Genomic DNA, 27,008 nt, shown 5'->3' on the forward strand with positions numbered 1-27,008 from the left:
CCATGGAGGGTTTTTATTGTTTATAGATAGATTTACATCATCCAAGTGGTGCTTTTGTTGAGATCGTTTTTCTAGTTGGAGTCATTACATTACCCGGGGCCTTGGTCCCAGGGCCTTGGTCCCAGGGCCTTGTACTTTGCCGCTGGCACAAAGGTACGTGGGCTCTGGGAACTTTGTGGCAGTTTTCGGCAGAATGTTCTCCTACGGACACAAATTAACAAAAACGCCTCCTAGATGAGTAAACTGTTCGAAACAAGCTAGCAGGGTATCGCAGTACGTTTTCTTGCAATTCAGTCACGCGACAGCCTGGCCCTAGATGGCTACGTGTCAACTCTATCCATCATACTTTATTTGTCATACTGTATATTGGTAGTGTGTGCTGCAGCGTCAAATAAGAATCAATTTTCCGTAAAAGCGAGGGCGAATGGTACCAGCAGTTGATTGACGGTCGAGATATTGACAATGTCCACGCGCTTTGCCAGAAGATCAATCAATTTTTCGCCGGTCTCACCTCCTCCTTCTCTCCGTTGACACCATTGGACGTTGCAAGTATCGAAGTGCACGACATTCCCGACTACCTTCTGGTCACATCCCGCGAAGCGTACAACTCTCTGCGCCCCATCAACACGAGGAAGTCAGTCGGGCCGGATGGAATACCAAATATTATTTTAAAGACCTTTGCGTTTGAACTCTCCACCGTAATTTCAGACTTATACAACCCGTCTCTACGGGAAGGTTACCTCCCACCACTACTCAAGCGCGTAACGGTATGCCCTCTCCCTAAGCAGAAGCCCCCGAAAGCAATAGTCAGTGACATCCGCCCGATTTCCCTGACCTGCCAAGTCGCTAAACTGATGGAAGGGTTTACGCTGTCCAGGGCTCTCCCCAACATCTTGGACCGCCTCGACAGGAACCAATTTGCTGTTGCGGGGAAATCTACCGAGCAAGCTCTCGCCTTCCTTTTACACCACGCTCTCGAGGGCCTTGATTGGGACAACTGCTGGGTGCGGTTCTTCTTTGCTGATTTCAAGAAGGGGTTTGATTTGATAGACCATCAAGTGCTGATTGAAAAACTCAAGATGTTTGGCCTTCATCCGTCATTAGTTCGCTGGATTGCGTCCTTTCTACAAGGCAGAACTCAGGCTGTTAGGATTTCATCCTTTATGTCGGAAGCTATAGCGTTGAATGGCGGTATTCCCCAGGGGACTAGGCTCGGGCCCATACTCTTTGCAGTAATGGTCAATGACCTACTGCCTAATTGGCGCCCTAGAGCAAAATTTGTTGACGATCTTTCGATCCTAGAAATTATCCCTAAGAACTCGCCCTCCATTCTACAATTCCTTGTATCTGACATTCAGTCATTTGCAGTAACAAACAACATGTGCCTAAATCCAGCCAAATGTAAGGAGTTGTCGGTTGACTTTTTACACTACAATAGCCACGTGTGCCAACCCATTGCCACCGGGGGCTATGTCATCGAGCGTGTTAAGTCGTTCAAGCTTCTAGGCGTTTATGTGTCAGATGACTTATCATGGGGGGCGCACGTGGACTACGTACTGAAAAGGGCCAACCGCAGCTTATACGCATTGAGGCAGCTTAAACGTTGTGGCGTATCACCAGTCGATATAGTTTTGGTCTATTGTTCTCTCATACGATCTGTAATAGAGTACGCATCTGTGGTATTTGCTAACCTGCCACAATACCTCGCAAATTATCTCGAGGCTATTCAAAAACGCGCATTGAGAATTATTTATCCGCACATATCCTATACAGCTGCCTTGCAAGCTGCCAATCTCGACACGCTAGCTGGAAGAAGGAATGACAAATGTGTCAGGTTTATTCAGGGCATTAAGCCAAGCAATCCTCTGTATCGCTTAATAAGTGGCACAAGAATCAAAAGGGACACGCATTATAATTTGAGAAGAGTGACACATTTAGTTGTAAGCCCACAAACACTGACCGTTTCGGGAAATTTGTAACTAGTAAATATGCATGTGAGTTATAATTTGTATTGTCGCACGTCATGCTGACCGTGCCTGTAATTCAGGTCCCCTGCAAGTGCCACGAATAAACATATTATTATTATTATTATTATTATCATCATCATCATCATCATCATCATCATCATCATCATCATTATTATTATTATTATTATTATTATTATTATTATTATTATTATTATTATTATTATTATTATTATTATTATTATTATTAAAAATGCGTGGTCTTCGCATAGTAATCCTTTATCAAACTAGGACAAAAATTGGACCCGTCACCATGTGACGATAAATGTACTAAAATATAAACTTAACATATACCTATTTCAAAAAACGTTGTCAGTGCGAAACGGCAAATGGCGATTGGCAAATGGCAGTTCTAGGACCGAAAGGAACCATAGGTCTCATTAAATTTCTACTAAATGCTGAAGAATATGGATAAATCAAACAATTATCTATTAAAGATCATCAATGTATGTCTCTGACATTGCTAGACTTTATTTAACACCTTAAATTTTACGAATGATTAGTACCCAGAAGCACCGTTCGGGCTTAGAACTGCCATTTACTATTTGCCATTCGACCTTTGCACTGACAACCTTTTTTGAAATAGGTGTATTCAAAAGCTATTTATGCTGACAACCAATTCCCAGTAAGTTACGTAATAATTCGAATAAGCGCCCCTCTCTCTCCCCAAAGACCCGGAAAATTAGGTAAGACCGTGTAAGTAACTGAGTAAAATTAGGTAAGACCGTGTAAGTAACTGAGTAAAATTAGGTAAGACCGTGTAAGTAACTGAGTAAAATTAGGTAAGACCGTGTAAGTAACTGAGTAAAATTACGTAAGACCGTGTAAGTAACTGAGTAAAATTACGTAAGACCGTGTAAGTAACTGATTAAAATTACGTAAGACCGTTTAAGTAACTGAGTAAAATTAGGTAAGACCGTGTAAGTAACTGAGTAAAATTACGTAAGACCGTGTAAGTAACTGAGTAAAATTACGTAAGACCGTGTAAGTAACTGAGTAAAATTACGTAAGACCGTGTAAGTAACTGAGTAAAATTAGATAAGACCGTGTAAGTAACTGAGTAAAATTAGATAAGACCGTGTAAGTAACTGAGTAAAATTAGGTAAGACCGTGTAAGTAACTGAGTAAAATTAGGTAAGACCGTGTAAGTAACTGAGTAAAATTAGATAAGACCGTGTAAGTAACTGAGTAAAATTAGGTAAGACCGTGTAAGTAACTGAGTAAAATTAGGTAAGACCGTGTAAGTAACTGATTAAAATTACGTAAGACCGTGTAAGTAACTGAGTAAAATTACGTAAGACCGTGTAAGTAACTGAGTAAAATTAGGTAAGACCGTGTAAGTAACTGAGTAAAATTACGTAAGACCGTGTAAGTAACTGAGTAAAATTACGTAAGACCGTGTAAGTAACTGAGTAAAATTAGGTAAGACCGTGTAAGTAACTGAGTAAAATTACGTAAGACCGTGTAAGTAACTGAGTAAAATTACGTAAGACCGTGTAAGTAACTGAGTAAAATTAGGTAAGACCGTGTAAGTAACTGAGTAAAATTAGGTAAGACCGTGTAAGTAACTGAGTAAAATTAGGTAAGACCGTGTAAGTAACTGAGTAAAATTAGGTAAGACCGTGTAAGTAACTGAGTAAAATTAGGTAAGACCGTGTAAGTAACTGAGTAAAATTAGGTAAGACCGTGTAAGTAACTGAGTAGTAACTGACTGCTAACTGAGGGATCAGTATCTAGCATCACCGAGGTAAAGACGCACGAAAATAAAGAAGAATAAGGTAAACCCCCGGCTTTTGATAGTATTTCTCTCACCTGTGAATTTTTTTTACACTTTTGTAGGGCACTACTTGGACCAAAAGCGCCTGAAGCAAGGGTTGTACCGGCACCCGTGGGACGACATCACTTACATCATGCCCGACCATCTTCAACACTTGCACCCCGCTAGCTTCGAGTAGCACCCAGCCAGGGCCGGGAATCCCTTGGCCTACCAGAAAAACGTACACACTCCATCCAGAGATTGGTACACGAATTGAGATAACGTACTACATATAAGGGTTTTTGAGTACAGTGCCTTTAGGACAGGGGTTTTGAGTACACGGCTTTTAGGACATGGTTATTGAGCACAGGGGTTTGGGTACAGGATGTTTTAGTGCAGGGCTTTCAAGACAAAGGGAAACGCGATGAATAACGTGAGGATCTAAATAAAGTAATTATGTTCGTTTATCTAATTTTTAAATATTGAAAGCATTGTTATACTTTAGCAGTCGGGGGATGCCATTTTTTAATGTAGTATGGACTTTTTCGGAGTGATTCAATTAACCAGGAGAACTAACTAACTGTTGTGTTGTGTTGGTGGCCGGTAGTGCCAACGCACGTATATGATGACTTATTGGGGGGGGGCAAAGTCACTCGGTCTATAGCGTGTACTCTACTTTTCAAGCACACATAACTTGTGAGGTGATATGAAGCACACATAACTTGTGAGGTGATATGAAGCACACATAACTTGTGAGGTGATATGAAGCACACATAACTTGTGAGGTGATATGAAGCACACATAACTTGTGAGGTGATATGAAGCACACATAACTTGTGAGGTGATATGAAGCACACATAACTTGTGAGGTGATATGAAGCACACATAACTTGTGAGGTGATATGAAGCACACATAACTTGTGAGGTGATATGAAGCACACATAACTTGTGAGGTGATATGAAGCACACATAACTTGTGAGGTGATATGAAGCACACATAACTTGTGAGGTGATATGAAGCACACATAACTTGTGAGGTGATATGAAGCAATGTCTTCTGTCGTGGTTATTGTGGTTATCACTGACCATCGGCCTGGATTGGTCACCTAGGAAGTCTCATACATTAGGGTTGGAACATTTATTAAAACGTACTGCCCTAAAAACTATTTATAGAGAATGATATAAAGTGCATTCAACCAACAATTGAAAGATTTAAGAAATCAGATGTTTACGTAAAAGCGGTCGAATTGTCTAAGTTAAAGTTCTAATAAAACAACAAATAATAAAAGCTTCCGCCGTTCATTTAATTATTTTCGCTCTTTTCAAATAAGACATTTCTTAAGAAGCGAGTTTTCAAAACCTCAGCGGGGAGGGTATAGGGGGAGTATTGTTGCGACCGCGACGAGCAAGAGTCGTACTGCGAGCTGGTTAACAAATGTGTGCGTTCGCAGCAGATAAAATTTAAATATTGAAATGTGGTGGTCTTGATGGCATCTAAAAGGTTCACACTAAAATTAGTCCGGCGGATATGTGTTTGAATTGCGCACTTTTTGCTCAATTTTAGCATAGTGATAGTTTTTAATACCCTTTTCAAGATAGGCTATAGAGCCAAGCTCAGATCGGCTTTAAATTCTAATTAATAAGGAGTATTGATTTGGCCGCCATTTTGAACCGGAAGTAAACTACGTTTTTATAAAAAAAAAAAATAAACTTGCACATTTTGATACTGTTTTCCACTATACAACTCATACGAAAGTCAAAGAATGTATTTAAACCCAATATTTTTTTAAATAACCGCAAATTTGTCATTTTTGGAACCTTAAAAGGTGATAGCCACTTTTAACCGGAAGTAGTCGAAAGTAAAACCTCGGACGTTTATTTCACCCCGCGCCCTCTAGCAAAAGCAGTTGTAGGTTGAAATAACCTTTATAAGATAAGCTATGGAGCCAAGATAAAATGGGCTTTTATCACCGACTAATATGGTTTATTATAATTGCAGCCATTTTGCACTGGGGATTAAATTTGGCATTTTTGAAAGCACAGAGATGCACAACTTGTTTAAAAGTCTACGACTAAAATATTCATGAAATACATTTAATACTTTTAAGTTGTAAAAAAAAGCAAAACTGATTAGGTTTCTGCTATTAATTTTACCTTTTTTAAACCGGTAGTAGGTTTCCAAATCTGTTTCTGCACAGTCTGATCAAACCGGATTAATGCATATACGGATAAGCAATGAAGCATTTTTTTAAATAGAATTGCACAAATGATAAATGCACCGATTTAATATAAAGAAAATGTTTTCTCGCTATGTGAGCCTCGGCATTTTGTTAAAAAGTTAGTGAAATCTTAGTCAGGCTGGACGTTCTTAAAAATAGATTCTTATAAAACAAAAAGAGTGTGGTTCATAATACGTCGGTCTAACGTAATAACAAACTCCGATGAGAATTGTTTTCTTTTTTAATGCAGTTAAGATATTTTACAGCTTTATCGTTATACGATTCAGTGGAGCTTCAAAGGGCTGAACATTTCAAGCTGGCTTTGGTGCAAGTGCAGCGTGCTGGGCAGCCTATCTTGCATCTAATAGCTCTTGGTTCCTCATCTAATAGTTCCTTGGCTTCTTGGCACGCCTTGGAAAGCTCTAGTAGCGTTTGCTTAAAGCGGCTATGGCAACTGTTGCCCATTGTGCTAAAAAGACGGAAGCATTGAGACAGGGAGGAGTACTTGCCCCCAACAATAGCCTGCTTGAAAGGCAGCTTTCTTGGTGTGTTGTATGATAGCTGCCTTCGTCGGTAGAATGACATCAAATGCTGTTCCTTTCTTCACGAAGAGCTGCATTCTTGCCTTGTCCACTTCCGATTCTCTGTACTTGTTCGGTCGTATAGAAGCAGTGGAAAGCGCTCAAGTGTTGCCAACCATTCTGTCTTTTATCTTAACTGGCCTGAAGGCTAGCTGTCGAAGACCATCTGTGGCTTCGGGGAATACAACAAGTACTGTCTTTTCCTCCTACCCGCACAACAGGATACAGTATCACCTGTAAATGCGTGAAATTCTAATTGGCGAGATACTCCTTTGACTCTTCTGTAGAAAAAGGAAGAAAGGCAAGAAGAGTGATAAGGGCACACCCGAGGCCACCAGATTAACAGTTCCTACTGTTAGAAACTGTTCATTTTGTAGCACTTGCACACATTCATGTGTGCGGTCGTTTACAGACGTTGAAGTCAATTGGTGGAGCGGCCCGCTCCCGGAGCACGTGGTATCCCCACCAGGCTTGTCACATAAGCAGTTGCTTTTGTCTTCTTTCATTTTTCTTGATCCTGCTATTGAGCGTTAATATTTGGGCTGGTTATATGTGTCTTTTAGATCATTTGACGACTTTCGAAAATAGTGAGTATCGACGCGTGACTTCACTTTCGGATTAAATTATCGGCCATTTTAATATCCCAAGATAATCCGTGATTAAATCAGATTTTCTTTTGGCTCCATAGCTTATCTTGAAAAGATGACCCTAAACTACTCCTGAAACAAGTTTTTTTTATTTTTGTTTAAAGGCGCAAAGTGAAACAAGCGTGCCAGTATTTACTCTTGACTACTTCCGGTTCAAAATCGCTGTCACCGTAAAAGTTACAAAACTTTAGAAAAAATATTGTTACGTTAAGGGTGTACTGACATCTGTTGCTAAGGAAAATTAAATATAGCATAAAAGCCTTGAAAAAAGTCACAAGGGTCTGGTGTTTGCCAAGTTGACCACCAAAAGTATTCTGATTATTTTGATGACGTCATACCATGACGTCATCACGTGACGTCATTGATACAGAAAAAAGCAAATAATTCGAATAAACATAGTCGAAAATATGTTTTAAATGCGTTTTAAGAATCTTGAGAGATGGGCGTATTTAGCCAAGCATGCGTTTTAAAAATTGTTGAGAAATTATTTTTTTACAAATTTTCAAAGGTCCTGAAATCGATATAATTCTAGTTTCCGCTAGAATAACGATAAATGCATGCTTGGCTCTATAGAGAAGATTTTAATAAAAAGGAATACTGAAAAAATATCGCGTTTTGAAATGATTTGGCGACAATAAAAGCTTTCTTATAGAAAACGCCGAACCGGAAGTGAAGCAAAGCCCGCGCGATTGCCCGCGCGTGCGCAGTAACCACTTTTGTATTTGATGGTTATCCACGTGCTCGGATTCCAAATGAAGTATTGAGACAAATTGGGTATGAAATTACCATTGCTTCTCACTGAGATGGTATAAACCCATACAGCCAAGACAGTTCAAATAATACTTAAAATACTGCCCGCAAACCAAGAAGACAATTGCGAGGAAATTACATAAGTATGCCCTTTCTCTGGCAGTACCATCAATTGTGTTTTCATCAGAGACACAAGTTTGACCCCCACATTGTTTACATTTGAATGTTATAGAAACTTTGCCCCTGGTCTCCCCTACCACTGCAGCTTCCTCACGGTTAATTAGCGCGTTACAATGTTCGCAGTGTGCAATATTTGCTATCAAGTTGAGGGTTTGTTTATTTGTAAGGACATAATTTTCGGGCGTTATTTTTAGAGTGTTGTCGGTGAGGTTTTTCGTTTGATGAGCAGCATGTTCGTATATATTATCGACCCGTTCGTGGCACCCCTTCGCGGTCTGCTATGTTCCCTCTTGGGATAATTTAGTCTCCACTCCAAGGTCCTCAAATATTTGAGCTAAATCGATCCGGCTGTGAAATTCAGAAAGATCGGCAAGATTGGGCGAAACCGGCGTTGTTTTGAGGAATTCCCCCGAGTCGACTTCCGGTATTTTTACTGTTACTAAATCTGTGTCTGTGTTTCTTTGTCTTTGAATTTCTCCTTCTAACCTGGCGCTAGCACAGCAAATATTTACTTGACAGCCGAAATCTTTTGTAAACGTAGCCCGAGACGTATTTTCGGAAAAATTTTCGTTTGTTTTTCTCCAACGTTGTTTTGCAGCAAGCCTTGCTTTTTTCTAAACATAACCACACTTTCACCACTGTCAAGCCATTCCCAACAACAAAAAACTGCACTATTGATTTCGTATTTTATATCCTTTTATTTTACAGCATTTGTCTCAAACATTTATCTTTTGTAAACAAAGACGCGCGCGTCACAACCGGAAGTAAAATTGTTTCCCGCCAAAACGGCATTTGTGATCGCGCGCGCTCAACGCCACCAGCGTAGCAACGGCATCGCTGGGCAACACTAATGTCAGTACACCCTTAAGAACTCTTTTGACTTATATTTCATTTGTCTATGAGTAAACTTTCTTAAAATGTGCGAGTTTTTTTATTTTTTGGGAAAAAGTTTACTTCCGGTTTACATCCGGTTCAAAATGGCGGCCAAATCAATATTCATTATTAATCAGAAATTAAAGCCGAACTGAGCTTGGCTCTATAGCATCTTGTAAGAGGTATCAAAAACTATCACTATGCTAAAATCTATAACTTTAGAAAAAAGTGCTCAATTCAAGGTAAATTCTGCACATATCCGCTGGACTAAATGCTGTGAACGAATTCCGGCAAAATATTTAATTCCGAGCGAGTTAAATTCAGCTTTTAGGGCGGCCAGCAAGCCGGAGTGCTACAGGGAGCCCACTCAACTCAGCGCATTTTAGCATGTGCTTTGAACTTCGTTTGTGAATGTCAATTAGGTCTTCAAAAAAACTCCTTCCAAATACATATGTCTTACTCTTTATTGTGTCCATTCATGTTTGGAACACTTATTTTATACCCATGCGTCGTTTTTTTCAGAAATATTCGGGTTTTTCAAAAAACCCGATTTCAAGCCTAAAGGCTTAAATTCAGACAAGGGTGAAAAGTTATTCCCAAACTCTGTCACGCCACTTCTGCTGAATTTATTTTAAATTAAATAAAATCAACGCAAAAAAAAATACATTTCTCTACATATATCGCTAGATTGATGAAGCTAACTTACGAAGGCCATTATAAAGCACAAGCGAACGAATTGAAATTACACCTTACCTAATCAGTCATGGAAACAAGTCTGACCACGACAATTCGGCAAAAAAACCATCCAGAGGGGCAGGAGTTTGTTTGCGTTCGATACAAAGAGTGGTCGGGTGGGTATAGAATTAGTATTCTGAGTACGCAAATATGACCCACCCGACTCTTCGTATCGCTACCATGAAGTGCTGTCAAGTATGGTTCTTTTGTGTCCTCTGGTCTAGTTTTTGGTTTTGGTTTGTGGAGGTACTAAACGATTGGATCTCTGTTTAGTATCCCTTGTTTGAGAAGACCAAAAAACACAGACAAAAAGAACTTCATAACGTCGTTGGATACCAGGATCCTAAATACATAAATTTTGAAAATACCTGGAGCTCTGAGCCAGGATTTGCGTTTTGATCTTACTGCAGTGGCATTGAGAGGCCAGCGCACTAGCAAAAGACCACCCGTCCCGTAACCTGGTCAAATAAACAGCGATACAGCCCAAGCCGAAAGCTTCCCGTTCATCTGAACAATGCTCAGAGGCGTTTACGAGAGGTTTTCAGCTTTAGGTCTTATCCCCAAAGTTTTTGCTGGCTTATGTTTTCTCGTGGTTCGATATATATATTTCATATTATCCATATAACTCCTTTAAACAGAATAGATTGAAAAAGATAAGCTCACAACATTACATGTGTTTCTTTCAAATCCCAAAACCAATTTCCAAATTTGAGAGTATGGGTACCCTGTGGTAGCCAAAAACCTTCCCAGGGTTCCCTGTGGTTTTTAATTGGAATAAAGAACCACGCCGTACGGCCACACCCAGAGCTTTCTGAAGCGTAAACATATATTTTTGGAATTGATATGGAAGGGGGTTTCAGATGATATATATTTTTATCACGACATGGAGCGCAGCCGTCAGGTTACTTCGGAAATTATTTTTTACATCTTAAAAAGATTGTATGGAGTAGACATTCAAATTGGGCTTCGCAAATATCGTGAATTCCAATTGAGCAGAGATAAAAAGTAACGATCGACATGTTTCTTCCCAACATTTTCAAACTCTACCAACACGACGCTAAAATCGGTACTACATACGATAAATAACAAATACTGACTTACTCTCCGTCAGTTTTTGTCAATAAAGCAATCATCGGATTTTCTGTGGTGTCACGTGACAGGACGCGCAGGGTCACTGTGAAAATTAGAGCTGAATAAATTTGAATAAAGGTTCCGGTCGGCGCTCATTTTCGGGAATCTTTGGCGTAAAAAAAAACCCTTGTCTGCGTTCAATATCTGACGACAAGGAATAGGGCAGTGCTGAAGATAAGGATGTCTAGTACCAGTATGCCGAATTAGGTGGAGCTACATGCAAATGTTAAACTACGTGCTACTGCTACTTTAATTCTGCGAGCATTTAATCAATGACCGTGCTATTCTGGAGACCCCAGGTCCGTTTTTCGGTGTCCGTCATAGCATGTGTAATGTCCGTTGCTATCGGTCGTTTTGAATTGATGTCATCAGTGATGAACAGCTCTCGCGATAAGCGCCTAGCTTCGAATAAGCGCAAAAAATTAATTAAGCTCCCACTATGATGAGCTCCCCCTAAAGAAGAATGTAAGAATGACTAGACGCAATGTGTTTAGCGCCAAGTCTTTTTCTATAATTGAGCAACAAAAGACGTGTACTGGACTTTTTGTTGGATTTACTGTTTGCTCAATTTCTTACTATTCGATTTTTTTTTCAAATACTTGAAATGAAGAAATGACAATTTTTAGAGTTTAAGCCTATTTTCATGATTATGATTCATATCGTCTTCGAATGATCAGTAGCGGATCTAGGGGGAGGGTTTAGGGGGTTTAAACCCTCCCCCCCCCCCTTGGGCTGCCAGAAAGCCATATGCAACAAAAATAATTACACCCTTTCCTTTAGTCGCTGAGCCAAACCCTCCCTTCAGCGAAAAGCTAGATCCGCCCCTAATGATTATAGGGGAGGGTAGGCATATTAGGACAAAACTTTGGCATCGAATCCGTGGCCGCTACCACAGTGAGCCACTCGTCCTCTCACCCCTTTTCGCTCTCTCTCGCTAACTACTCGTAATAAGACTTGAAACTTAATTTTGTTGGCTGGTAAATTATAGCAGCTTATCGCGATTCCCTCTCAATAAAGATGGGACAATTTCCCCTCATACTGCCTAGGAAATGAGTCTTGTAATCGACTAATATTACATCGCACCTGCATGATTTCGCACAGGGACTTGCAATCAAGAAAATATTTCGTATCCAAGAGTCCAAGGGATTTGCATCTTAATAGAAGGTACTCCTTTAATAGCTTTTGGTTTTATTAGAGCTTGGCCGATAATGAGATTTATGGAAATATAGCCGCCAAAATGTGAAGCTTTCTAGTAAGGTAAGACAAAAGAGACCAAAATTAAGAAAGAGAATAACATTTTAAAGCGACATTTCCTGGGAACAATCTAACCCTGTGATAGCTGAAACAACTCGTTGAAACACATTTTTTTTAGTTGTGGGCTATTTCTTCTTATTTTCATTCAGCACTTGAAACCTGAGGAGAGCTGTAAACCTACTGTTATGTCTCACGTGATGATGATGATGAGGGTGGTGGTGGTGATGATGATGATTGTTATTGTTACCGTTACTGTCACTATTATTATTATTATCATTATCATCATCGTTGTCGCCGTCGTTGTTATTATTATTATCATCATCGTCGTCGTCGTCATTATTATTATTATTATTATTATTATTATTATTATTGTTATTATTATTATTGTATTTGCGTCACTTTTCCAAGGGAAAGGGGAGGCGAAGACATCGAATTTTTATGGTTTAACATCGGAATTCTATGGTTTAACCATTTGACGAGTAGCGCCCGAACCATTTCCGGCTACTACCGAGAGACTACCGGAGACTACCGAGTTCGTAAAATACACACACGATGCTTGAGTAATTTACTGTAACACTTTTTAAAATCATTTTTCCTTCAATAATTATATTGTGAAGGCTCGAATAGAATAGAATCGTCGAATAGAAAGCTATTTGAGACATAAAGCTGTAAGATTTTTAAGATTCACCGATGACATTTTTAGATGGTTTTAGCTCTGATGCAAGCCGAAGAGCAAGACGAAACTATAGATCGTGTTGACTCAATTGTATCAACAATACTGTATGCGATGATGACGTCAGCTATCGCGTGGTTTACGTCATGTCAGTCCTAAAACAGCCGCATTGTCACCAGTTTACTTCCGGTCGGTTACGTAACAATCTCCGAGTATTTTTAACGGAAAACGCGAAAATATTTCAAAATATTAAAAGAAGTGTGTCTATTGGAAGTTTCTTCGAGGATGTGATCGATAATTTAGAGCGAATGGCCTATTAAATATCTCGGATTCTAATAGATTCTTTTGTCTTTTAACGGTCGAGGTTTCCGTCGGACCTCCGGAAGTGAACTGGTGATAATGCGGCTTTAATGTTCGGTTGTTCGTAAGACAGGTGCTTCACCCCGTGCCCCCTTTACCAGTGAAACCTCTTGGAGCAATATCCATGAAAGTAACACCATTGAGAGGCAGTGTAAAAAAGGGGTGACTAACTGTGATATGTCTATCTATTATGACTGACTCGGTAACACCATTGAGAGGCAGTGTAAAAAAGGGGTGTCTAACTGTGATATGTCTATCTATTATGACTGACTCGGTAACACTGTTGAGAGGCAGTGTAAAGAAGGGGTGACTAACTGTGATATGTCTATCTATTATGACTGACTCGGTAACACCATTGAGAGGCAGTGTAAAGAAGGGGTGACTAACTGTGATATGTCTATCTATTATGACTGACTCGGTAACACCATTGAGAGGCAGTGTAAAAAGGGGTGACTAACTGTGATATGTCTATCTATTATGACTGACTCGGTAACACCATTGAGAGGCAGTGTAAAAAAGGGGTGACTAACTGTGATATGTCTATCTATTATGACTGACTCGGTAACACCATTGAGAGGCAGTGTAAAAAAGGGGTGACTAACTGTGATATGTCTATCTATTATGACTGACTCGGTAACACCATTGAGAGGCAGTGTAAAAAAGGGGTGACTAACTGTGATATGTCTATCTATTATGACTGACTCGGTAACACTGTTGAGAGGCAGTGTAAAAAAGGGGTGTCTAACTGTGATATGTCTATCTATTATGACTGACTCGGTAACACTGTTGAGAGGCAGTGTAAAAAAGGGGTGTCTAACTGTGATATGTCTATCTATTATGACTGACTCGGTAACACCATTGAGAGGCAGTGTAAAAAAGGGGTGACTAACTGTGATATGTCTATCTATTATGACTGACTCGTGAAACTACAAGCTCTTGCGGAATTGATATTATTAGAACTATGGAGAGAATTCTTAGGCTCTCTCTTGTTTAATTTGATAGTATCTTATAATGTCCTTGTATGCCACAGTGCAAAATACTGCGCACGATTGGAAACTAATTTGTGTTATCGTTGCCACTTAAATTGTGTACACCTCGTAAAACTCGATGACACGAGTCAGTTCTCTGTGGTTTTTACTATCTCCACATGGCGAAATGATGTTAAGGTGTTAATCATTTGGAGGTTTCATCTCATTTCCCAGCTTGTCCGCGATGTACGAGTTCGACTTGCTGGATTGATTTGTTTGCTATGAAGGTTGGAACGTACTCGCGGCACGTAGCTCTATTGTTTTCTATCGGAACTGGACTTGCCTCTGTATGTTACCGCATTTTTAATATCCATGGAAATTGAGCGTGGAATTTTTAGGGCTCTTATTAATCAAGTGCGGTGGGATTAATATGGGTGGATCGGAAATTCTTTTTACGAGCTATAAAGACACAAAATAGGCTCTAAACTGAACTAATCCTATCAAGTATGTGATTATTTGTATTCGATTCGTGAACAAGTGAAACTCTGCAAAAAAAAAAACTCCCTACAAGCAAACTAGAATACATTGAACTTTATTGACATCTATTCTGGAATTCAACATGTTTCCGAGGTTATGAATTATTTTGATATCTTGATGGATCCTGTCCAAAAAGTTTTTTTTTTGCCTTATGAATGTTAGTGTCCAAGGCTATCTAAGGTTAGCCGCTAAGCCGCCATGGATCTGTGAATACCTGGCATATTTATGTTGGTTAGGGATGTTATAGCGAGCAACCAAGGGATTTGATGACGGGGCTTGTATTCCCTTTTTACAACACTTTGCTAGCTACCATAAACCGTTTTTTTTTTTTTTTATTTGAATGCGAACTTCCAAATATCAATACGCGAAACATAGGGTTTGCAAATGTTTATTCGTCCTCACTACTTTCATACCAAACATTTCATATAAGAATTTTAAGAGTTTTAAAGTTTACGGTAGGACAGAAAAGAAAAACAAAGTTCGAGGTGATATCGCTTTCATATAAACAGGTGTCAGGGCTGCAATAACTTGGTTATCAAAACACAGAGATATGTTATCTAATGCGTTCCTGAGGTACGTGGTTATTTACTTTCGGTGAAATTGCTGTTTGAAATGCCAGGCGTAAAGGCTCGCCCACTTGTTTGCGCAAAATCCGTAATCTGGAATCCGACGTCAAGCTGTCACGGATGTCTCTGTGATGCCGCCGAATAAGCGAGCTGGTTTCCAGGTAGCGTTGGGAACAAGCGACTAATGGAAGGAAGCCCACTAGAACTAATTGCTTGAGTAAAAAATCGAGTTATCTTGGGGTAATAGTTCTCTCTGGCCAGGTATAGACCATTCACGCTGTTGGTGTGTTGGTTTGTTTATGGTAATTTCCAACGCCGGCCCCTTTGAAGGGCTAGCTTAAACGCTACAAGTGAATGGTTTCATCCCCTGTCGGGCAACCGTACCCGAGAATCAATAACACGCTAAGTCCTAGTATTGTTTTGCGCTTCCACACAAACATTGTGTTGAAATTAGCATCAACAAAACGATTGCGATGGAAATAAGTGGTGATTGTGCATGAAGAAAACAGGCCGCGGTGGCCGCTCGTACCGACAAACGCAGTCGGCCAGGAGCTAAGTTATTGGTTTTGTCGGCGCGTTTGCTTCACAGCTAGGTCCAGGAAAAAGGCGGTGGACATTTTTTTAATCGTAGTTCTTATTGCGGCCTATCACTTATTACACCCATAGCTGTGAACCATAACCGTAAAAAATGTGTGCACAGATTTTAGCCGTAAAGATTCTAATCTTCGCACGGAGCATTATACAAAGTGACACTCTTCTATTTGGTCAACGACCTTTGACTACAAAATGTTAGAGTTGGGCGAGAGGATCTGACTGACATGTAGATACTAAAAAAGCGTTAGATTGCCAGTTTTAATAATATAAGTACTTTAAGTATAACCCTTAATTAAACTTATTGCTAGATACGATGACGATTTATGTCACCGCGGTAAAACTACGATGGAAAACAATAACTTCCAACGTGTGTTAATTTTGGTCCGCTGCTACGGCCGGAGCCCGATGCCTCGACCTCTATCATGCACGCCCTTGCTAAACGTCCTTGTTAAATGGTTTGACCCAAAAGGTTAACCGTCAGTAAAATTGTGTCAGGTTTGTTGGCTTATTATTTCTCACCCTATGAGAGATGTTTAACTTTGAGAGAGGCCCAATCATTACTAATGTGCCCTGTGTAAAGAAACCCTTCTCGTCATCGTATCTTATTGGCTATACGCCGCGCGCAAGTCATATTTATTTTCGTAGTGTTTATTGCTAAACGTTTGTACCTGTGACCCGCGATTAAATTCTCTTTGCGCTGCGCTGTGATTGGCCGACCAATATAGACCTGGCTACGCATAGTTGATTACTTTTCTGACATGTGGGAACAAGGTGTGACTTTTATTCATTGACGGCTAATTAGAGAACTCACTGAATCGTGGACGGTATAATTTCATTTTGTCGGATCATCTGTCCTAGTAATAGTTTATTAGTAACCCGAGCATTAAGAGCTCTTAGCCAAGCCGCCAGCAAAAGAACAAGCATAGTCGGACATGCACTCGGACGAGAAGAAACCTTTCACCGTCAACGACATCCTACAAGCTGCCGAGAGTACCATGGCCAGTACTGATGACAAGGATCTGGGAGAACATGCCAAGAACACAGAGGACAGCCAAGTCAAGATCGTCCTTGAAGAAGCTGACCTCTGGAGGAGATTCAAATCCTTGACCAACGAGATGATCGTCACAAAGAATGGACGGTATGGTTGACAACCAGGGACTATTCCGTGAAACATGTGATAATTCTCGGGGAGTTTTTTTGACAGGGTTGTTAAAGTTTGACATTTGTTGTTTTGTAGGCGCATGTTCCCCGTGCTGAAAGTAAACGTGACAGGCCTCGAACCAAAGGCCATGTATTCCTTTCTCCTGGATTTCGTCTGCGTGGAAGGACACAGATGGAAGTACGTGAATGGGGAGTGGGTTTCAGGCGGGAAGCCCGAGCCGCCTACTCCGAGCTGCGTCTACATTCACCCCGACTCGCCTAACTTCGGAGCGCACTGGATGAAACAGCCTGTTGGCTTTTCAAAAGTCAAACTCACAAATAAACAAAACTCTGGGGGACAGGTGAGGATAGAAAATTTACCGAAAAGACACAACTAGTTTTACTTGAAAAAATTCAAGAAATCTTGTCCTTGATGCTACTGACACTGGTTTTACGAGTGTTTTTAAAGGCCGTTAAATCGCTTTTGAAGAGCCGTGAAGAGGCAAAAAAGATAAGGCTTCTTGGCGACAAGTATTATTGCACTTATTATTCTTGACAAAAGAATCATTAAATGTTCTACATGATACTCGCAAGTGGGGTGGCAGCTTTGTTCAATCTTTCAATGCGAAATTGGTCGTGAAGGAGGTAAAGGGGGATACTAATGTTTTCGTTTTCTTGGTCAGCAGATCATGTTAAACTCTCTACACAAGTACGAACCCCGGTTACATATCATAAAAGTTGGCGCGTCGGATAACAACCGTACAGTCGTCTCGCATTCTTTTCCCGAGACTCAGTTTATAGCAGTCACCGCTTATCAAAACGAAGAGGTACTTAAAAGCCTTTTTTCCCAAACAATTCGAACGTGCTTATTATGTGTCATATAAAAACACTTATAACATTGCCTTAATCCTGTTACATGACTTATTTCCTTCCAGATCACGAGTCTAAAAATAAAGTACAATCCGTTCGCTAAGGCTTTCCTGGACGCTAAAGAACGGTATGTAAGTTTCAGTTCAATTTTGATAAACATGGAAGCATAAAGTCGCCAAGCAAACAATTGGGGATTACGTCGAATGTTCTCTTACTCTTTTTATTACGTTTTAAGGCAGGAACAAAAGGAGGCTCTGGAGCAAGCGTCCGAATCGCACTCAGCTTACTCCCAATGTAAGTCGATTTAGAGAATATTTTTACGGCAAACATAGAAACGAATATTTTAATATAATAACATCGTGAAAGACGATCGGCCGCGAAATTTCGTTTTCACGCCTTCGTTGTGATTTCTACACTTGCAGTCAAAACATTGCGTTGTTTTACCTCTATACGCACTCTTGTTATTACAAGAACTACAAGATTAACACTGTTATCGGAAGGATAGCCCTGGGGGAATAGCGTTTGCTAGTGTACGTCAATGGCTCGCAGTTATTCACCAATTTTATCGTCTCGCGAATTATTGATCGGACTATTTGCACTTGACAATGTGATCCAACCGTGTAAAATGCCATAGGGTCGACCATCGCGAATGGGTTCAAATAGCCATCGTGCAAACATGTCTATTTTAATCATTATACATGTAAAGTTTATTTTAGGTATGTTTTTTGTACCTCTGATAAAAAATTGTTCTCTCTCTCTCTCTTCCCTATTTAGATGGATGGTTCTGTGCAGGGTCCACGCCGGTCTACCCGCATCATCACCACCCTTCCTCGTATCCTCACATTCCTTCATCTCCGTACAACAGAATAGGCCAACTAGGCATCCGAAGTCATCGACCTGCGCCCTACCCCAACCCATACCATAAGCGGACGGATTTATCTTCTCCTGGTAAGTAGCGTTGCTTGCTGTTTTCTACAGAGACTAGCAATGAGATGCCGAAACCAAAACTTTGCCGTAGTCATTTGTGCAAGGGATTAATAAAATACTCATGTCTACATTGCTTAGATGGTAAGAAAACATGAAAATACTTTTTTGATTACTCAGCGCTGTGTTAGTACAGTCATCAGCATATTCCAAAGATATTTGGCGTTTCTTTATTAGATTAGTCAGTGGTTTTTCTGTTATCCTTTTTTAAACTACTTTCAGTCTAGCTCTTCTATTCTTTTTTAGATCTCTTTTTCAATTTGGTTTAGTGATCTTCTTTTTTAAATGAAAAGCTTTCCACTGTAATGGATTCTCTTCTACAACATTTTATATCCCGTCAAAATTTCACTTCAATTACAAAATTAATTGAAACTCGATTTGTGTCGGATTACGTTATGAAAAGGTTTAACAAATTAGACTATCCACATTATTTTGTATTACTAAGCCATTTCGCACAATTTTCCATCGTTTAACTTTTATTAAATCTCAAATATTCTTGCCACTTCTTCGTTCACCCGCAGGTTTGATTAAATAAACTTTCCCTCCCTCAGATAAGAAACAATTCGGAAGTGCTGAAGAAAAAGAGCCGAGAAGCTAAATTGAATTGTAAACGTGTTATGTCGAGAATAAAAGTTTTCAATTATCTTAAGAAGTATACTGATAGCGCACCTGTTCCCAGACAAAGATGTCCCTAGGACATAGTAAATCCAAGAAAACCGGAACAGCTTATTGTTGCACCTGAAAGTGTCAATCTTCGAAGGTCTCTATCAACGATCTTTGTCTAGTGTACTAGCTATATAAATGAAATGCCTGGTCACTCGTACAAACACATCGGCTTTTTTTATTTCCTTTTGTTACTTTATGGCTATCTAAACTGTCAGCTAATATTAAAATTACTTTGCTTGCACGTCACCCTATAACTCTTGTAACCGTTTCTGAGGCAATATTTTTTTTATTTGATTATGAAATTGTAATCTTAGGTGTTTTTTACGTAAACTAGTTGTGCAGCTGTTCCAACGCGACTTTGTTTCTCCTCGGGACTCGACACGAGGCACCGTGAAAGAGGAGACAAAGCGAAATTCTTAGTGAATTTGAAAATCACCTATAGTTACCTACCTACCTACCTACCTACCTACCTACCTACCTACCTACCTACCTACCTACCTACCTACCTACCTACCTACCTACCTACCCAAATCATTTTAAAGTGCTGAAAGAGCTTATGGACTAAGGAAAAACGAGGGGCTTTATAGGTATCTAGAGCTTATCATAACTTTCTGTTCCCTAGTTGAATAAATTTACTATATCGACACGTATCGTTAGCCCATTAGACAAGAAGCTCAATATAGTTTCTAGGTTTTACTTTGAACCCTTGAAAACATTATCAAACAAGCTTCAAACAACAAAAAAGAGTTGTATAACATGATGTTAATTCCACTATTTCAATGTTACCCCCAGCAGTATTACGCCATAGAGAAAAGAGTTGAATAACATGATGTTAATTCCACTATTTGTAGGTCACCCCCAACAGTACTACGCCACGGAGTCGAATCAACTTCTCTTTCCCGCCCCAGCTTCCATTGAGAACCTAGCTGTGCCAAGCACCGTCGCCCATCACTCACAAAGCGCGGGAATCCACGCCGGGCTCACACTCTCACTTAGTAACGCTGCTTACGGACGCCCAGGGCACGATGAAGCCATGAATCGAAGAGAAACAGACAAATCCAAGTTTCTGCAAAGCGGGGGGCTGACTCTCCATTCAAGCTGGAACACCATACCGCAAGCTTAAAGTACAAGGACTCAGAACAGTTGTTCTTGTATATATTGATTGAGGGCGTCTGCCAAAGTCATAATTTAGTATATTTGCTTTTTGCCCTGCTTTCAGAGACCTTTTCGGTATCTCGCACTCTGCAAGCAGAGGGGCCTTTATTCAGCGACAAGGAAATGGGGGTAACAACTCTAGAATTTTCTGATCAACTTCTAACTTTCAACCGGAAGTGGCTATCTGTGCGGTTTTTTGGGGGGACGGATTGTTAGTGTACAAGAAATTTAAGGAAAGAAAATAAATTCGTCCAAATGACGCTTAACAAATTGTTAATAGATATCGAAAATACGAATATTTAAATGATTTTACAAAAGAAATAACTCGATGATTTAGAAAAAAATTGTAAATATTATCTGTTCAAATCATTTTTGCATTGTTCTTTGATTCTAAATTAGACTGTATAGAAAAGCCTACTTCAGAAAGTAGGGAATTGTATATTAATAAAAAGGCGATCTTATATGGCGCCATCAATATTCAGACATTGAATCGCGTTAAATAAATTGTTGAAATGAAACATCTTTCTCTTGCTTTACTGTCCAATTTCAATTTCACAGGTATAAGGCTCTGAGATTTTTGAAAGATGAATAATCTTCAAACTCAAAACTCGCTGCCCGACGAAATTAAACGTTATAAAAAGAAGCCGCAACAGAACCGATTTCAATGGCTTCACACCTTGCAGCCAAACAGCCTAGAAGCCAAGATTACTCGACACCAAATGGAACAGATTGCTCTTTTTATCGGGTTGTCATTATTTTTATAAAAAAAAAAACTTAGCTAGAAATATTTGAAATAGCAACTAACTATCGCTTTTAATAACAACTACCTACAAATACACAGAATTCTTGAGAACAATTTGGCAAGTGAACAGCCAAACATTGCGTTTACTTTTGACAGGCATACACGGCTTTTGTATGCATATATGAGAGCAATTGCATTAATGGGGTCAGGCAAAAAACAAACTTATCCTGTAGTTAAACTGTCCTTAGATTATTCTCTTTCATGTCAGAAGAACTTAAAGCACACACAAGTTGATGTTCAAGTCTTTTCATGTTGCCGCCGTAGCATTGTGTACTATGTCGGCGCTTTTGTCTTCCAGCTTGGAAAACAAGACGCGGCGAGCTTTTTCCGAGGTTTCTTCAATTGATTTGACCTTTGTTTTGACAAGGGGGTGTAAATTCAACTTTCAATAGAAACCTAGGATTGTCCAAATTAATCAAATCTCGTTCGAATAAAGACACCCGATTTCTAGCTTTTTTTTTATGTAAACAGATCTGAACTAACTTGTCATTTAATTTTTAATTAGTTTAAAATTCATTTTTTTTAATTTCACTGTTAATTATACATTACATACATACTATATATATATATATATATATATATATATATATATATATATATATATATATATATATATATATATATATATATATATATATATATATATATATATATATATATATATACGATTTTTATAAATGTAACATTTCCTATTAGACACAATGTATTTTCAGGGTGATTTTTCATTTTTGATTGTGTAATGTTTATTTAATTGATATATAATTGTAAAGTGCCTAGGGCAATTATTGATGAGGCGCTATATAAATGCAGATATTATTATTATTATTATTATTATTATTATTATTATTATTATTATTATTATTATTATTATTATTATTATTATTATTATTATTATTATTATTATTATTATTATTATTATTATTATTATTATTATTATTATTATTATTATTATTTAACTTTGTAAAATGAGGAGCGGACCTTGACGATTTGTCGTTTAATTCCAGATTCCCTAACCTGCGTATGTAAGGCGCCAGTAGGGAAAAACGATACGAACGACGGCGATGTAACCAAAACAAGATGGCAGTCGCGAGAGAGTGCGCCCGCTATCAGCTAGCTATACTTTACTGGGCTATGCTAATGAATGTGACATGTGACTCTCTGAACGTAAACAATAACATGTGACTCTGAATATAAACAATAACAAAACTGTAGGCGAAACCTGCTGGCGCAACCGCTTCTCTGCTAAATTTTCTCTGTATTGTTTTTATTTTGGGTATAAAATAAAGAGGTGTTGTTGTTGTCTACCTGTACAACTAGAGCTCGAGAGGAGAATAACGTAAAGAGACTGGCTAACAGCTAGCAAACGATGTACTCCAACATTGTGCAGACAGTCGTTATAAGAAGTAAGTACTCTTCGATTTTTTTTTTTTTGTAAAAGCAAAAGGTTTGTTCGTTACAAATAGTTGGCGGTCATTTTGAGTTTTCATACCCACATACCTTTTATGTCACATCGATTTTCATTAAAAAGAATGGAACCGACCACCAAATAACACACTAGGCCCAATAAAGCCAACGAATAGCGAGGATACACGATCTACTCTCTTATTATTCACAAAACCCAACATATGAACGTGCGAACTGGGAACCGGCATGGTTTCTTAGTATGGGGGAACTTCAATCGCTCAATATTGCCCCAAATGGATTGAAACTTCACAGGGATTTAAATAACAACTCCACAAAAATGTAAGAAACGTTTGAAGGAATTTTATGATATTTTTCGTCCCAATTGTTTTTATTGTAATGCACCATATATTTACAGTAACTATGAATGAAACACGTAAAATACAACATTAGCTTGGGGAGCCTGTGGTGCACAAAGTTTGGAGCCCAAGTTCCAATTCTGCATCTCCTCAAACCACTTCTCCTACAACTACCAGCTCTCCACTACCAGTACCAGTGTTAATATTTGTTTATTGTAAATACCTGTATATGGCATGATCAAGTGTGCTTTTATTTATTTATTTTTCTTTTTGCTAATTAGCCTGTAATTTATTAATTGATTTATTTTTAAATGGGTATGCCATTAGATTCAGATTTAGATTAGATTTAGATTTTTTGACTTGAAAAAAAAATATTATTTTGAATTGTGAAGCGCTCAGAACAGCGATGTATGAGCGCTATATAAGTGTTATTTATTATATTATTATTACATGCAGACTGATCTATGCAGTTTACAATCATGAATGGCAGTAAGTATGTAGGCACTGTACCTGAAGATTTTTTCCAAATATACAGTGTAATTCAGTGTAAAGTATAGCATGGAAACATTAATAAAAACTACTTGTTGTTTGAGTTGATTAGGCAGCATGCCTATAGTCATCCTCACATTGTTTTCATATATGAACCAACACTGATGGCAGTGCATTACGAGACAAAAAGATGTCCTAATTGATATTGTAGTGGAGGCAGTCTCAAGGAGGAAGTGAGATCTGGAGTGGAGGCTAAATCCACATTATGAGAGCCATGGGAATGTAAGTTTGAATTTTCAAGGATGCATCAAATCATCTTGGTTTTATTATCTGCATTTTCATAATATTAGATGGAACTCCAGATTCCAAGCAGATGAGTTAGGGGTATAAGCCATTTTCTCAAAATATAGGAATCTGAAAACCTTTGTACAATTTATTTATTTTTTCATCTTTTGTAAATGTTTTCACAATGATGGTAAAATAAACTGCATGGTTAGGAACATTTAGGTTGTCTTTGTAATTGAATAGTTACACAAAATAGTTGTATAGGTAAGATGTGTCATGGACTACAGAAATAACACACCAATTTTAGTATATTCAACATATACATAAACTGAGATGTGTTGTAATGCATTTAAAGATACACATTTTAGGAACCTGGGCATTGGAAAGGGGCTTTTATTTGAGTGAGTCCTAACCTGGCTTGCTGTCTATTTCAGATTTAGGTTTCTGGAGCACATAGCCATGAATTGTCAAGGGGGTGTGCCCTGACATAGATATCATGCAAAAAGCAGACACTTTCTGTCTAATAATAAAGGTGATTTACTACACCCTGCTAAAGACATGTATATGCAAAGCTACTGTATAAAACATAACAAGTCCACAAATGTAGTATTGCTTGACCCTAAATCCTACAAAGGACACTAGAACATTGTTGGGGTGAGGCGTGGGCAATGATTCAAAGAGGGGCATTTTAATTTGAAGCTGTATATCAATCCTTTATGCCTATGCCAAATATCTTCAGGGCTGCATCACAAACACTAGAATACTGTCTAGGCCATGAAGCATCATTCTGAACAGTACTTATAGACAATATAATATTAATTCTACTGTCTTTATTTTACATGACATTTCAAAATTATGAGGAAAGATACACAAACATCTTACCTATTTTGACATAATATTTCACCACACTTCCAGATGACATAGTGAGTTTTCCACTTCATGGAGTCACCGCAAACACATTGCATCTGCACGCTGGCAGAGTGGCCCTGTCTGCAAAATGCAACGCTTTGCAGGTCAAAAACTTACAAAACGAACACTCTCCTTTCGTTTTTTTTTTTAATAAAATATACTTAGTGAATAGATAAATTTATCAAACTTGCTTTCTGGGATTTAATCGAAAGTTATTTGAAAGGACTGAAGGTTGAGTTGCTTGAAAGGAGGGAAGAAAACTTCAGCGGGAATAAGTACTACATGCTTACTTACTTATCAGTTGTTGATTACTCTGAGTAGTGCTTCAAGCAAATCGGCCTTCTGTGTCGTTGAGAATTCCTTTGATGAACCAAGACGGGATTTAACAATGTTGTTGTTGATCCTTAATTCTCTTAAGTCGACTTTCGTCTCCTCTAGAAAGCTCTATGTTGAACAGTGTGCTTCGGTCTCATAAAGGACCTCGCCGGCATTACTAAAAAGAGGAACCGCCGGAACCAACGGAACCAGTATATTTCGCTTAGTTTTTTTTCTTATTCGGAACTTTCAACGGAAATCGGAACGCTAAACCTACGAAGGCTAAAACTACGAACGCTTGCATGTGTTACCTCTAACCAGACGCGCTTCACAAATTGCATATGACAGAATGTCAAATATGCGTGAAATAATGAGCACATCTGCGCTTAGTGATGTTGTCTTAGCATTTCACAACGGAATGTTTTTTTTTTGTTCAGATTAGAAAGGAAATAAATAGTGATCCTAGTATGACATCCCTACCCCTATAACTAAGCGAAATATACTGGTTCCTGCGGTTCCGCTTTTTAGTAATGCCGGGACTTCGCCACCATTGCAAATGACAGTTGCAAAAGGACTGATTGACACTGGGAAAATAGCGCGAATTTCAAAAGCTGCCTCCATTCACAGCAAAAAAGACGGAAAATACCGTATTATTTCAACATGTCGAAGACAAAAAATACTATACATGCAACAAAAACCACATTAATTATTTAATTAGAGCTTTATTGACTAATAAAACGTTGATTCTATTATGCTTTATTCGAGCTTTCTTCCCCACCCTTTGATAACTCTAACAGCCGCCATATTGGATACTGATCAGTATCCAAAAAAGGGGGCGGAACGATCCCTTTTAAGGGTGGTTCTCACTAGGACGCAACTTTTTCGCAACAGTACTTGGTCGGTAGCATCGTCCGCCATGTCGCTGACGCCACTTACGTAATGTTTGTTTACAAACGGGCTGCCTGTGTTTCATGCTGGCGCGCGGGGGTAGAAGCGAAACTTAGTATTGCGCATGCGTACAGCCTTACGCTAATGTTTGACCGATTCGCACTTGCGTTCCGCTTATGCTTGCGCTTCCGCTTGCGTCCTAGTGAGAACCACCCTTTATACATCAAGAGAACATGATGTATATACCTATTTCAATAAAGGTTGTCAGTCAAATGGCGATTGGCAAATGGCAGTTCTTCGACCGAAAATAGCCATGCGTCTCGTAGAATATGGATAAACCAAAACAACTATCCATTAAATGTTACCAATGCTTGGCTCTGAACTTGCTGGACTTTATTTAACACCTTTAATTTTAAGATTAATAAGTACCCATAAGCCATTTACCATTCGCCATTTGCACTGACAACCTATTGTGAAATGGGTGTATATGTAATGTAAGTGGAGCCGTTCATAGAAGAGTGCTTGATGCACAGGTGTAGAGCGGGATATGTGTGTATGTATATTTTTCATTGTTGTTTAACACATTTACCCCTCAACCGGCCTGTACCGGCTTTGAGAAGTGCCAACAACCCAAAAAATTCATAAATGCAAAATAAACACAACAAGATGAAGATACTCAGGCATCAGTCTGAGGGATAAATGGTCTTGAAGATATGCATCCAACCAAGGTGTTGGCAACTACTCTTAAGCCAAATAATAGCACAGGTTCTTTGACAAATTTCAATCCGAACAAGGAAAGAAAAGCAGAATCACCCCTCTCAATAAAACGCTCAAAATACCATACAAGGGAGAGAGATCAGCAAACACAGCTCAAGACACAAACAGATACCTCTATTC

At 38.9% G+C, this 27,008-nt stretch overlaps 2 protein-coding genes and 1 long non-coding RNA gene across 5 annotated transcripts in view; all 3 read left to right on the forward strand.

The window, feature by feature from the left end:
• Window positions 1-5,068, forward strand: part of LOC5509100 (ATP-citrate synthase) — a 43,568-nt gene extending 38,500 nt beyond the window's left edge. For both annotated transcript variants that reach the window (XM_048722309.1, XM_048722311.1), the window contains one exon: window positions 3,864-5,068. In XM_048722309.1, the coding sequence (XP_048578266.1) occupies window positions 3,864-3,979 (116 nt within the window). In that variant the 3' untranslated portion in view covers window positions 3,980-5,068. The remainder of the gene's footprint in view (window positions 1-3,863) is intronic.
• On the forward strand, window positions 2,499-3,698 carry LOC125560508. The gene is made up of 2 exons (XR_007306674.1): window positions 2,499-2,710; window positions 2,743-3,698. It is a non-coding gene; the product is annotated as an uncharacterized LOC125560508 (long non-coding RNA).
• Window positions 5,069-15,031: 9,963 nt separating the features above from the next.
• Window positions 15,032-21,181, forward strand: LOC116616126 (T-box transcription factor T homolog 1). Of its 2 annotated transcripts, none has more exons than XM_032378021.2 (7): window positions 15,032-16,986; window positions 17,086-17,350; window positions 17,672-17,815; window positions 17,924-17,985; window positions 18,094-18,152; window positions 18,633-18,806; window positions 20,360-21,181. In XM_032378021.2, exons 1-7 carry the CDS (start codon window positions 16,781-16,783, stop codon window positions 20,629-20,631), a joined length of 1,182 nt encoding a protein of 393 aa, XP_032233912.1. In that variant the 5' UTR covers window positions 15,032-16,780; the 3' UTR covers window positions 20,632-21,181. The 2 variants fall into 2 exon arrangements, with proteins under 2 accessions (XP_032233912.1, XP_032233913.1); XM_032378022.2 differs by having other exon boundaries at window positions 17,675-17,815.
• Window positions 21,182-27,008: the final 5,827 nt, after the last annotated feature.

This window comes from Nematostella vectensis, chromosome 2 (assembly GCF_932526225.1).
Source record: "Nematostella vectensis chromosome 2, jaNemVect1.1, whole genome shotgun sequence".
In the NCBI taxonomy this organism is placed as follows: domain Eukaryota; kingdom Metazoa; phylum Cnidaria; class Anthozoa; order Actiniaria; family Edwardsiidae; genus Nematostella; species Nematostella vectensis.

Excerpts from the sequence above, each read along its gene's own strand:
- LOC116616126 (XM_032378021.2), top strand. The coding sequence starts at position 16,781 with ATGCACTCGGACGAGAAGAAACCTTTCACCGTCAACGACATCCTACAA. Across the intron at positions 17,351-17,671 it reads AACAAAACTCTGGGGGACAG|CAGATCATGTTAAACTCTCT; the intron begins GTGAGGATAGAA and ends TTTCTTGGTCAG. Across the intron at positions 17,816-17,923 it reads CCGCTTATCAAAACGAAGAG|ATCACGAGTCTAAAAATAAA; the intron begins GTACTTAAAAGC and ends ATTTCCTTCCAG.